At 42.7% G+C, this 12,644-nt stretch overlaps 1 protein-coding gene across 1 annotated transcript in view; it reads right to left on the reverse strand.

Moving 5' to 3' along the window:
- The window catches only part of BMAL2 (basic helix-loop-helix ARNT like 2), a 101,607-nt gene extending 89,264 nt beyond the window's left edge, over window positions 1-12,343 (reverse strand). Inside the window, exons 1-2 of the mRNA XM_052640611.1 lie at window positions 12,160-12,343; window positions 11,618-11,863 (exon numbers count right to left, since the gene is read on the reverse strand). Coding sequence (XP_052496571.1) covers window positions 11,618-11,863; window positions 12,160-12,343 — 430 coding nt within the window. The remainder of the gene's footprint in view (window positions 1-11,617; window positions 11,864-12,159) is intronic.
- Between the last annotated feature and the right edge of the window lie 301 nt (window positions 12,344-12,644).

Genomic DNA, 12,644 nt, shown 5'->3' on the forward strand with positions numbered 1-12,644 from the left:
AAGAGCTGTCTAGTCCACAGAAAGGAGAACAGAACTTTGATGGATAAGGTTCTGATTATACTCTCACTATTTATAAGACTGCATTAGCTTTTAGTTTACATATTGGGCCTTCACTTTAAACTGTTGATTCATTTGTTTATGTAACTTTAGAACTGTAACTGACATGAGAGATGATCCAGTATAGCTCCCTCTTTTTCCAAGAAAGAAACAGAGTCTCATAGTTGATTCAGTTCCTTGCCCTTTATCATACAGCCACACACTGATGTAGGAGGGGCTCCTGACTCCCAACAGGGCTTTTTGGGAGTAAACCTAAACTTGTCTTTTCTACAGGCTGTTGTTAAGTCACATCTTTATCATTTTAAAGACGTACGTTTTGTTTTACACTTAGATGCTGGCCCTTTTTTTGGCTGTTAAGTTTCATCTTTGATATCACCCTATCAACATCTTTTTGGATTCAGATTCTATCTACCAGATTGACTAAGCCTCCTCAAAATATGCCATCTGCAAAAGTGACCAGCATGACATTTACATTTTCAAACCAAGTGTCTGGGTGGTGTGTTGAACAAGAAAAAGGGAGGGGGAGAGGAGGGAGTTATTCACTGTGACCAAATACAGCGTAGGCAAAGTGAGACCCAAGTCATAGTCACAGAAGTGAGCACAAGGTTGACACTAGGGAAGAGAGAGGAATGCTACAGTGGGCTTGGACAACCACTCAGCAAACAGGAGAAAGGATCCACTTTGGGGTGGAGAAGCAGTCTGGGAGTAGGATAGTGAACAACGCAAGGGTGTCAGGGAGCTGTGCAGATTAAGTTGTGTTCATTGCATGGGCTATCTTGAGCCTTGAGGCTTAAAATGGGCCAAAGGGGAAGCTGGTTTCCCACATGATAAATCCCTCCTACTAGGAAGGAGGGGCCGAGGCTCTCCCAGACCTGCTCTGCACAAAAGGCATTTATATTCCAGAGCATGTGTGAGGTGAGACGTGAATTTGCTTACACCATTCCCATCAGACTAGGTACTAAAAATGGCTTTAATATAAGAAGGTGTCCTGGATTTCCTGCAAGCTTCTCTATATCTGATCATGAGGGTGTGGCATTCAGGGTGGAACACAAACCAATTGCATGAGTGTGAATGGGAGAAGCAAGATACAGAGGCATAGAAACTTTAGAGCTTCCAAACCTTGGAATGAACCCAAAGACCAGTTCCCCAGTTTGCAGCACAATAGGTACAACAGGTAGAAAGGGCATGGAAGGAGAAGAGCTAGTCTAATCCCTACTGGGCTAGTCACCTGATGAGCAGAACCTGTCAGCTGTGATCCCAATACCTCTGCATATCATGCCACCAGTGCACATTCATCAAGCTACTACAAAGCGGACACCATGCTCCAGAGGCTGGGAAAACATGGTGACCAGACTTCTTCCTCATGGAACTGGAAACTTAATCAATCCTCCTGTGTATCCTGGGGTTCAGCTGGTATTAACCAGCTTGAGTGCTGCTGGTGGTACAGGGAAATGGGGAAAAAGGACAAACTATTGGGGAAAGGTATCATTTATGAATTTCAGTGAATAAAATCTGGTACCTGACCTTAAAGTGTTAAGGTATGTAGCCCACTCACTTTCTGGATGACATTCAATGCCAAAGATGTTATTCCTATAGACTTTCACAGTTCCTAAGTTCATTCGTTAATGTGTTGTTTCTCATCTAATGGAATGGGGAAGTGGAAAATTCTCTTGGCTAATTCTTTATGTACTATTTGATTCAACCATAACAAAGCACTGCCTTTTAAGGTTCTTTTTTGGTCTGAGGGAAAAAAACTTTTTGTTCACAAATATAAAAATTTATTATAAAATATTTGGAGAAAACCCTAAAATATAGATATATCTGATTTTAACTTTTAATAAAAGGACAAGAGGAGGGAAAAGGAACAAAAGAAACCATTCTGTCCAATTCATTCACCTTACAGTGGAGGAAACTGAGGTTCAGAAACAAGACGCCAGCTGTGTGTTACACTACCATTTCAATAAAGGAAACAGAAAAAGGGACTTTTCTGGTCCAGTGGGTAAGAACCCGCCTACCAATGCAGGGGACATGGGTTCAATTCCTAGTCAGAGAGCATCCCACATGTCCTGGGGCAGCTAAGACTGTGAGCCACAACCACTGAAGCCTGTGTGCTCTAGAGCCTGTGCTCTGCAACAGAAGATGCCACTGCAATGAGAAGCCCACACACCACACCATCACCACGGCTAGAGAAGGCCAGAGCACAGCAACGAAGACCCAGCACCGCCAAAATAAATAAATGATTAAACTAAAAAAACAAAACTGTCCTTAAGTACAATAGCCTCCTTTGGAGAAATAGTTCTCATTCATTTCCCACTCAACCACTGCAGACTTTTTTTTTTTTTTAAACTAAACCAGTGCCACTGGGAGAGGAGGTTCTCCCTTCCACAAGCTTTAAGCAAGCAAGGGGAGTTACACCGTTGCACCAAAATGTTGAGGAATGCTATAAACACCGTGGGTCTGGATTTCAGGAAGACATTTTTTTCAAAGATGGAGAGTAGAGAGTTACTTTAAGCCTCCAACATAGTCTTCAGAACAAAACAAAGATGGATAAGAAGAGATTTTAGGCAGCAATGTCAATTAGGCAGCAACCACTGCAGTGAACCAGACTGAACAGGAGAGACGAAAGGGGGGATGAAGTCACTAGTGCGACCAAAGCGGCTGCTGCTGTCACTACCCCCACTTCCACCCCACCACAAATGAATAATCTTGCACTGAATCGTACACACCAGGCAGTAATCTTTCTATACCTAATTTTGCACAGTCCTCATAACAGCCCTATGGTGAGGGTTTACCATGTGAGGAAACAGATTCACGGAAATGAAGTCACTTGCTGTGATGGTCTTTGTGTCAGCCTGGCTGGCTACAGTCCTCAGGCACTCAGTTAGATATTAATCTAAGTGCTGCTGTATTTTTGTAGCTGTGATTAAATTCCATAATCAGTTGTTCTTAACAAGGGAAACTGTCCTAGATTAGGGTCAGGGTTAGAGTCAGGGCGAGGGTTATCTAGAGCAGAAGTCCCCAGCCTTTTTGACACCAGTTTCATGGAAGACAATTTTTCCATGTATGGGGGGCAGGCATGGTTTAGGCAGTGATGTGATTGATGGGGGCAGCAGGTGAAGCTTCACTCACTCACCCTACCTCACCTTCTGCTGTGAGGCCTGGTTCTTAACAGACCTCGGACCAGTACTGGTCCACAGTCCAGGGGTTAGGGACCCTTGATTTAGAGTTATCCTAGACAATCTGGGTGGACCTGATTTAATCAGTTGAAAGCCTTAAAAACACAGCTGAAAGTGAAAGCAAAAGCGAAACTGTTAGTCACGAAGTTGTGTCCATCTCTGCCACCCCATGGACTGTAGCCGGCCAGGCTTCTCTGTCCATGGAATTCTCCAGGTAAGAATACTGGAGTAGCTTGCCATTCCTTTCTCCAGGGGTTCTTGCAGACCCAGGGATTGAACCTGGGTATCCTGCATTCCTGGGGAATTCTTCCCCACCAGGTTTCCCTAAAGAAGAAGAAACTCCACCCATGGATAGCTGCTTCAGCCTGTGCCTGAGAGCTCTAGCCCACCTTTCCTGATGGCAGGCCCTACGAACTCCAGTCCTGTGGCCTGACCTCACATTTGTATAAGCCACTTCCTTGTAATAAATCTCTCACTATACATATCCCTTATTGGTTCTGCTCCTCTGGTTGAACCCTGACTGATACACGTGCCAAAGATGACCTAATTATAAGATGAGAGAGCTCAGATTTTCTCAAAGCCAAAAAAGGCCAATATTCCACACTCCCTCCTCAAATAAGTTCAATTTTAGACATCAGCACATCGCAGAAATGGCACCTCCTCCAGAGGTCTATAGGCTTCCCTACAGAAGAATCCACCTGCAGTGCAGGAGACTTGGGTTCAATCCCTGGGTTGGGAAGATCCCCTGGAGGAAGAAATGGCAATCCACTCCAGTATTCTTGCCTGGAGAATTCCATGGACAGAGGAGCCTGGCTGGCTACACTCCATGGTCTCACATAGAATTGGACACGACTGAGCAACTAACAGGTTCACTTTCACTTTCCCAGAGGTCTAGCAGGCATGGCAGACAAGGATAAAAGTTCTGGAGGCCAGTCTGTTTGGGTTCTGATCCTGGTTTAGCTACTTACTATGGAAACTTTACCTTGGGGAAGGCACTTAAAATCTCTGTGTCTCAATTTCTTCATGAGAAATATGCAACAGGGACTTCCTTGGCAGTCCAAGGGTTACGACTCCATGCCTCCAATGCAAGGGGCACAGGTTCCATCCCAGGTTGGGAAACTAAGATCCCACATGCCATGCTGTGCAGCCAAAAAAAGAAATATGTACATAACCATGCATAAAATAGATGGCTGGTGGGAATTTGCTGTATGACTCAGGGAGATCAATTACGGTGCTCGGTGACAACCTAGAGGGGTGGGATGAGGTGGGAGGTGGGAGGAAGGTTTAAGAGGGAGGAAGCGTATGTATACCCATAGCTGATGCATGTTGACGTGCGGAAGAAACAACACAATATCGTAAAGCAGTTATCCTCCAATTAAAAATAATTTTTAAAAAAGAAACATGAAACAATAATAGTACTACTTTATAGATTTGCTGAAGATTTGTGAATTATACCATGTAAAGCATTTAGACAACTAGCACATAGTAAATATTAAGAATTATTAACTATTTAGAAGAATCAAAAGGTGAGAATCATCCATGCTAAGCTTTTTGGGGGGGGTGGAGAAACAACTTTATTTTTTAATTTCATGCTTCGAATTCATGTATGTACATTAAGTACTATATAAAACTTGTTTTTAGGAGCTCATCATTTGACTTGGACAGTACTATCTCACCTCAATTTATTCGGAGAAACAATTTAGCGATTCTGCTTAAAAGTATTAAAAAAGCTGCCAAATTAGAATAGACCCCCCCCCCAATACACACACTTTACTTTTACTGCTGGGTTGGCTGTTTTAATTAGCATGTTTAAAGTAAGCAAAACATGTTATCAAGGTATTATGCAAGAAATTACATCTTTTGCAATAAGTTGGTCCCCTGGGTTGCACCTGTTGACAAGGAAAAAAAAAAAAATACACTGACATTGTACACTATACTCATAGGTTACACAAGTTGTTGAAAGCCAAAAGGAATCTTTAAGGTTGGAGGGACTGCTTAATAGTTAATCTTTGGGTTTAAGGAAAAAAAATAACCCCATACTGCATTTCACATCTCAAAAATAGCAAGTGTTTTAGCAGCTTAAAACCTTTTCGGTTATATAAAACTTCTTACACTAGGATTTACGTTGAAATATAGTTTACAGCAAGATCAATTATAACATACATACACTGGCACTTAAGCACAAGGGCAAAATTTAAAAACAGGTTCGTTTGTGGGGTGTTTTTTGACCTTTAAAATTAGGCCATAGTATAAGAGTCCATGTCTTACATTCAGCAAATTCGTACTAAAATATTCTATTTTTGTAGGATAAATGCCAACAAAACTTTACATATGCTACAATTTTATTACATATATTTACATGGCTCTTTCCTAGGTATGCAGAACTTTCACATTATACAGCTCTCAACTTTAAAAAACCTTTGCAGGGATGATTTAAAGCCATATCACTGTCAGAATAGCTTGTGCAGTGCCATCATACAAAAATGTATTTTGAAAGCTACTCTGAACACCAAATACTGTTTCTAAAAAAATGGTTTTGGTGCATTTGTTGGCAGACACTATCCACTGCACATAACAGGGCCAATGGGGTATACTTGTTTCATTCTAAATAGCCCCTAGTGCCCTTTACACATTCACCACCATACAGTTCATTAAAATACTATTCTCTTAAAAAAAAAAAATTTCACATTTTCTTTAGGCAGTGCATCAGGTTGTCATACTACTGGTTTAGGTGTACTGATTCAGAGACAGTCTCTAGGACAATAACGTCTCAAAGATTCAAATAGTTTTCAACCCCTGTATGTCTTTAACTGGATGATTATAATCAGATTTACCATATCTTAATAAGTCAATCTGCTGACCCATGAAATGATAATCTCCAGTATTTTCCCCCAACAAGCAATATAAAAAGTTGATTCCTTTACCATTCCCCAAATCTAAACTTGAATGGTTTCACTTGTATGGTTACTCAATTGAGAATACTAGTGAAGAGATCAAATACAATTATCCATAATTCAGTTATTTTAAACTGTACTGATTCCTACCATCACAGTGCACATAAAACAAGATGAAGTCTAATTATATTTTCTATGTTAATCAGTTTTACAGATTAATTCCCTAGTGAATTTGGTCTGAAACAATTGCCAGTTATCCTTAAATATGACTAAGCTTAAATGTTAGTCCTTTATCTCATTTTATACCTGTACTTTAAGTAAGGTTTTAAGTTGAAATGTCATTATTTCTTTATCAGAAGAATTAAAGGAGACAGGAACCCAGTGGCTTGGTGGTTTAGGAAGAACACTTGGTGATGGTGGCATGCTAAGCTTTTGAAATGGGACAAAGAGGGAACAGAAACACCCATGATGACTATAAGTAAATCAGAGTCGTGGGAAACCATTCAGTTGTGATGCAGAATGTAATCAGAGTGATATAAGCACCTAACAATGCTACCCTGGTGATGACTATTCCAGAAAAGGCCAACCTTTCATAGGCATTATAACCTAATCCAGGGATGGGCAAGAGCAAGAAAAAGCAGCTCATCAGAATTTGTTCCACACTGAAACAGAAAATTCCCCTAACTTGGTCCAGGACTTATCCTCAAGAATAAGAAGAATGCAGGGTTCAGCGTTTTCAACATCAGCAAGTTTCTCCAAAAGGCACAGAAACAGTTTTGATGAGCTATACCCGCATCACTGTTACACAGGCAAATACAATTCTTGCAGGTTATGAGTACACAGAAAACATGCTGTAGACTATCATCGTGATCTGTACTAGTCAGGCATGACTTGATATGTCAGATTCGATACAGAGCCTACAAAAGATATCATGGTTCCTCACCTCTAACGTATCGACAAAAGAAGACACCCTCAGTTAACTCTGACAAAAAGAATTCATCAGTGTTCACTAAAGTATTTATGTATCTTTTCACCCAGTGGTGATTATTCTAGAAAGAAGAAAGACCTTTTAAAAGGGGGTGAGAGGAGAAGCACTGACTTTGCAATAAGAAAATGCTAAGGCCCTACAAACTGAAACACAGTATGAGTTTAAAAAGTAATAAAACCCAACACACCATTAATGACTTTAATATTATTTATGTATTAACATACCATAGTTACAATGATGATCAGAATCCAAAGCTGTCTTCAGGCTCTTCCAAAACAAGCAGCTAACAAAAAATTACTTAAAACCTCTTGATAAAGAATTTGTCCTAGATGTCTTCTGAAAGTTGAGGTGTGAATCCAAATGTTCTTCTAAGATCAGGCTGCATGGTTTGTGACCCACATGTCCCAGAAGTAGCAATGGTTACTGCTGAAAGGAACTGATAGGCCAAAAGTGCTAGTTGAACTCAAGTTGAAAGGTAAAGAAAAGAGAATTGTCCTAAAGAAGCCACTAGCCTCAGGATGCATGGGAAATTGGGTTTGGTCTCTCTTTTCCAGGTCAGTGTTGTTGCCTGGATGACTCATTAGAGAAGATATGGCCCCCCTAGAAGGCCATATGGTTGTCTCCACAGTAGCGTGAGCATGGCCTACCTTTGGGTACCAAGTAAGTCAGAGAGGAAATCCAATTCTCTACCCAGGAGGTTGCGTAGAGAAACAAACATAAAGCTGGCAACTGTGTTCAATTTTTCAATCAAAACTCTTTCCTAGATTTTGACAAAACAATTACTAATTGTCAAAATCTTCTATTCATTTTAAACATATATTGATCTCTGCTCTGTAAAGTGTTCAAGTCTGCCCATCGTATACTGATCTCTTTTTTACAATCTGTCTATAAAATACCTATACTTTTGTACCATCCAGGCTCAACGACAATCTCTTCTCCCTCTCTTCTCCTCTCCTAAGAAGAAAAGATGAAGAGATATTTTGATGTACGTAAGTGTTTCTGCTTTTGAGTAACTTCTATGCCAGAGATCCTCTGCACTGAGTCTGAATCAAACAAACATCTTCTGATGTTATCACACACAGGCGTTTGCAGGAGTGCTCTTTTAGGAATGTGTTCAGACGTGCATGGCAATGGAGTCCTTTTGGTTTATAAACCTTCACTGCTTGTTTTGGAAGGCAAGGCTGATAGTTCTGTTCAGTCCTGCACCCTGGGGCTGCATAGGAAGGGTCTGCAAGGAGGCCTGGAGCACATGTCCATAAGAGGAGGACATCAGTGGCCATTACACTGGACAGTGGATGGAAGTCCAGAAACCTGCTTCCCAGCAGGCTGCAGCAGGAATAAATGAGACAGCACCAGTGACGGTTTTAAGAAGAAGCAGTGTGAAATGGATTTAAAGATAGAAGCAAGCTACTTTTTTTCAGAGAAGAGAGGATGGGTGAAAGTAGTGGCCCAGATGCACCTGGAGGGAAAGCTAAGACCATATAACTAATCATCTGGCAGGGACCAGGACCTCTGATGTTCCTTCTGGTCAGAAATACGCTGCAAGTAACATTTCAGGGTGATACAACTGGTCTCTTGCTGGCCAGGGACCAAAAAGAAGGTGCACGGATCTTTCCTTCTGGAGCCTGTAACTCAGGTTTTCCTCATTTGCTGTCCTGCCGCATCACAGGTGGGAGGGCAGTGCTGGGTGACATTAACAAGGCAAGGACAGGTCAGTTCTTCCGTTCCCACTTTTCCCAGCCAGACCAGCACCAGTTCTTCCAAGCACATCACTGATGGTTTTCCATATACACGTCTAATCTCTGTTGTCAATGACCCTCTTTGCTGCCTCCACAAGTTATCTATCCTTCAATACTAAACTTGACCCCTTCTCTGAAAGCCAACTCCCCCACAAACTAGATATAATTCTTCCCAAATGTAGGTGGAGAGGCTCACTCCTAGCAGTTAAACCATAGATTGTGCTAGGTTCTGTCTTTACAACACATATTTTGGCCGTTTTTCATCTCTCCTTTTATAAGCTCTTTAATCCTTCTGCTTGTTTCATCCGTTTCTTTCTCTCTGTTTGCCTAGAACAGCAATATGCTTTATGAACAGACCAGCCCTGTCAGCACCTCAAACCAACAGTCACTTACAATCAAAAAGCTTGGTTAGGTATTTAATAAGTGCAAGGAGGTGAAGACTGTAAAGATGAGCCAGGTCCTACCCTGCTCTCTTAGGGATGTGCAACCCAAGGATGGAGCTAAGATACGTACCTAAACAAGCTATGGCAAGTGGGCACAGGGTTCTCGTAGGCACGCCAAAAACTACAGTGAGGAAATAGAAGGGAAGAATCATTTCCATCAGCGGGTAGGAGAAGTTCTGGGAAGGGTTCATGAGGAGAAGGAAACTCATCTGTTGAAGGTCAGATTTCACTAGCTTGGAATCGCCTCATTTAATTGTCACATGACTCTTCAAGTTAGGTAATTTTTTACCGCCATGTTATAGACGAGGAAATTGGGGCTCAGAGAAGTTAAATAATTTGGTCAAGGTCACAGAGCTAGTATATTAACTGACACCCACGCTCCCACTCCTGGAGTAGGCAATGGAAACCCACTCCAGTGTTTTTGCCTGGAAAATTCCACGGACAGAAGAGTCTGGTGGGCTACAGTCCATGGGGTTGCAGAGTTGGACACGTCTGAGCACACACACACACATACTCCCACTGGGTCCAAAGTTCATGCATTTTCCTGCACCAGCTCTTCTGTTCCAGGGGTAGAAGAAACACAGTGACACCTGAGCTCGGCCTTCAAAACTACAGGAGAGCCCCTACAGGCCCATCTGGAGGGAGGACAGGGCAGTCTAGGAGCAGCCAACAGCCTGAGGAGAGGCCTGGACCATACATGGGAAGGCAGACGCCCTCACATAACTATGTTGGACATGTAAAGGAGAAGCACTGGAGAGGTGCCGAGAAAGAAAGCCAGTGGATAGTTCTTCACTTCCCCTGTGCTATGCTTGGAACAGAGGGCAAAGTGTATTTCTTATCTAAGTAAAAAAATTAATGGGACTTCCCTTGCAGTCCAGCAGTTAAGATTCTGGGCTTCCACTGTAGGGGGCCTGAATTCAGTCCCTCATCCAGGAACAAAGATCCCACATGCTGTGCAGTAGGGCCAATAAATACATAAATAAAATTAACTTTAAAATAACATTTAAGAAATTCAATAAAATATTGTAAGTAAAACATTTTGAATGTATTGGGAATTGCTGTTTTACGGCAATCGTCTTGACCCTCAACTGTAAATCTCCTATAATGCAAACCTGGGCTTCCCTTGTGGCTCAGCTGGTAAAGAATCCGCCTACAATGTAGGAGACCTGGGTTGGGAAGATCCCGTGGAGAAGGGAACGGCTAGGAATGGCTCCCCACTCCAGTACTCTGGCCTGGAGAATTCCATGGACTGTATAGTCCATGGGGTCGCAAAGAGTCGGACAGGACCGAGCAACCTTCACTTCCATGTCACTGTAACGCAAACCAGGTTGAGCGGAAGAAGGATTCTCTCTGTGCTTCCTTTTCCTTCAGTCTTTTTTGTTTCTCTCTTTCTGTAAAGATACTATCTAGAGATTTAAATCATAAGATTAAAGAGAAACGAAATCCCAGAAATTTACTGAGATAAATGACAAATTTCCGATCATCCCCACCAACTAAGTATTTTCAAATGAGAATTTTAATGTTATGCACCTAGACTGATTTAAATATGTTAATTAGTTTCAAAGTATTTTAAGTTTAAAAACTGGGGGCTGGGTAGATGAGACACTTGCCTCTTGCTGGCTCACTGAGACCCTGGTGGTGCTGATGCTGACTAACCACCCGGATGCCAGGCACCAAGGTTTTCAGCCCAAGGCAACTGAAATTGGGGCTATTGAATGACATCTTATTATCTTGTTTATGATATCCTGAACATTATGCAAAGGAAGAGATTTCAAAAGGATGCTCTAATTAATGTTCACCACACAGCAAGAGATCATGCTTTTTCTTTTTCTTTTTTGTCTGTGCTGGTGATTCTTTGTTGTTTTGTCTGGGCTTTTTCTAGCTGTGGAGCACGGGAGCTACTCTTCATTGTGATGTGCGAGCTTCTCACTGTGGAAACTTCCCTTGTTGCAGAGCGCAGGCCCTAGGGTGCACAGGCTTCAGCAGTTGTGGCTTGTGAGCCCGAGAGCTCAGGCTCAGTAGCTGTGGCTCACAGGCTTTAACTGCTCTGTGGCAAGTGGAATCTTCTCAGACCAGGGATTGAACCCATGTCTCCTGCACTGGCAGGCGGATTCTTATCCACTGTACCATGAGGGAAGTCCAGACCACGCTTTTCAGAATCAAGAAGTCTTTCCACAAGGAAAAAAGTATACTGAAATCACTGTTTACTAATATTTTGGCTTTCCCATGTATTTTAAACATTAGATTTCTTTTTTCCCTGGAGTCAAATTCTAATGCGTGGCAGTCCCTACCCTTCCTTCTCCCCTGCGTCTCTCCTCACCTCCATCCCTCCTCGCCACCGCCACCGCCACCGCCACCGCCACCGCCACCGCCACCGCCACCGCCACCGCCACCGCCACCGCCACCGCCACCGGGGACCAGCTCCTCTCCACTCGCCTTCTCCACCCTCTCCATCCTCTGTCTTCAACGTTTCTCTGCAGCTCTTTCCCTCTCTCCTCCTCTCTCTTTACTCCAACCCTTCTCTCACTCCTCCACCTTTCTCTCTTTTCCTCTCGCTTTCCTCCCCCTAAAACATGTCAAAAGTCATTTTTAGCCCCTCTTGGTTTATCTTGAGTAACGCACATCAGACTGAAGGACTCGGACAAGAAGAGTAGTTTATGCACAGTGGACCAGGACGTGACTTTCGATATCTGAGTCACAAAAATGAATTTAAGCCACTACATAATTGCAGAACCACCCCTCATGAGAGCTGGGTATGATAACATCCCAGGTGAAAACAGGGGATGGTAAAAAGTGGGGGAAGGGAAGGTGAGAAAGTTGCCCCTTGGATGCCTAAACCCAAGACCAAATCTGGCAATCAGCCTTGGTACATGTGCTGCTCTCCCGAGAATGCCTGCTCCCTAACTCCAAAGATTCTGGAATCATTTACCAGAAGGTGCCAGTCACTTGGCATGGCAGCTTGCTTAATCTTGTTGTTTACCATCAACCCATCAAAAACAAGTGAGCAGGCAATCATGTCAGGTACCAGCTGATTTTTGGTGGCCATCTTCAAAACCAGCTTCCTCAATGTTTTCAGCAGTGTAATCAAACCATGGGGATTTTTTTCCATATCACTATTATTAGATTTTTTTTTTCCTTTGGGCTGCACTGCATGGCATGTGGGATCTTAGTTCCCAGACCAGGGATTGAACCCAAGCCCCCTGCAGTGGAAGCAGAGCCCTAACCACTAACCACTGGCCCACCAGAGAATTCCCTGATTTTCATTTTATTGTGAAGGCCTGAATGTCAATCTGCCTAGGAAAAAGGAATATGGAGGGATTTTGTGCCAGGGGGAAAAAACCCGTGGC

Source organism: Budorcas taxicolor, chromosome 5 (genome assembly GCF_023091745.1).
Source record: "Budorcas taxicolor isolate Tak-1 chromosome 5, Takin1.1, whole genome shotgun sequence".
NCBI classification, from domain to species: Eukaryota; Metazoa; Chordata; class Mammalia; order Artiodactyla; family Bovidae; genus Budorcas; species Budorcas taxicolor.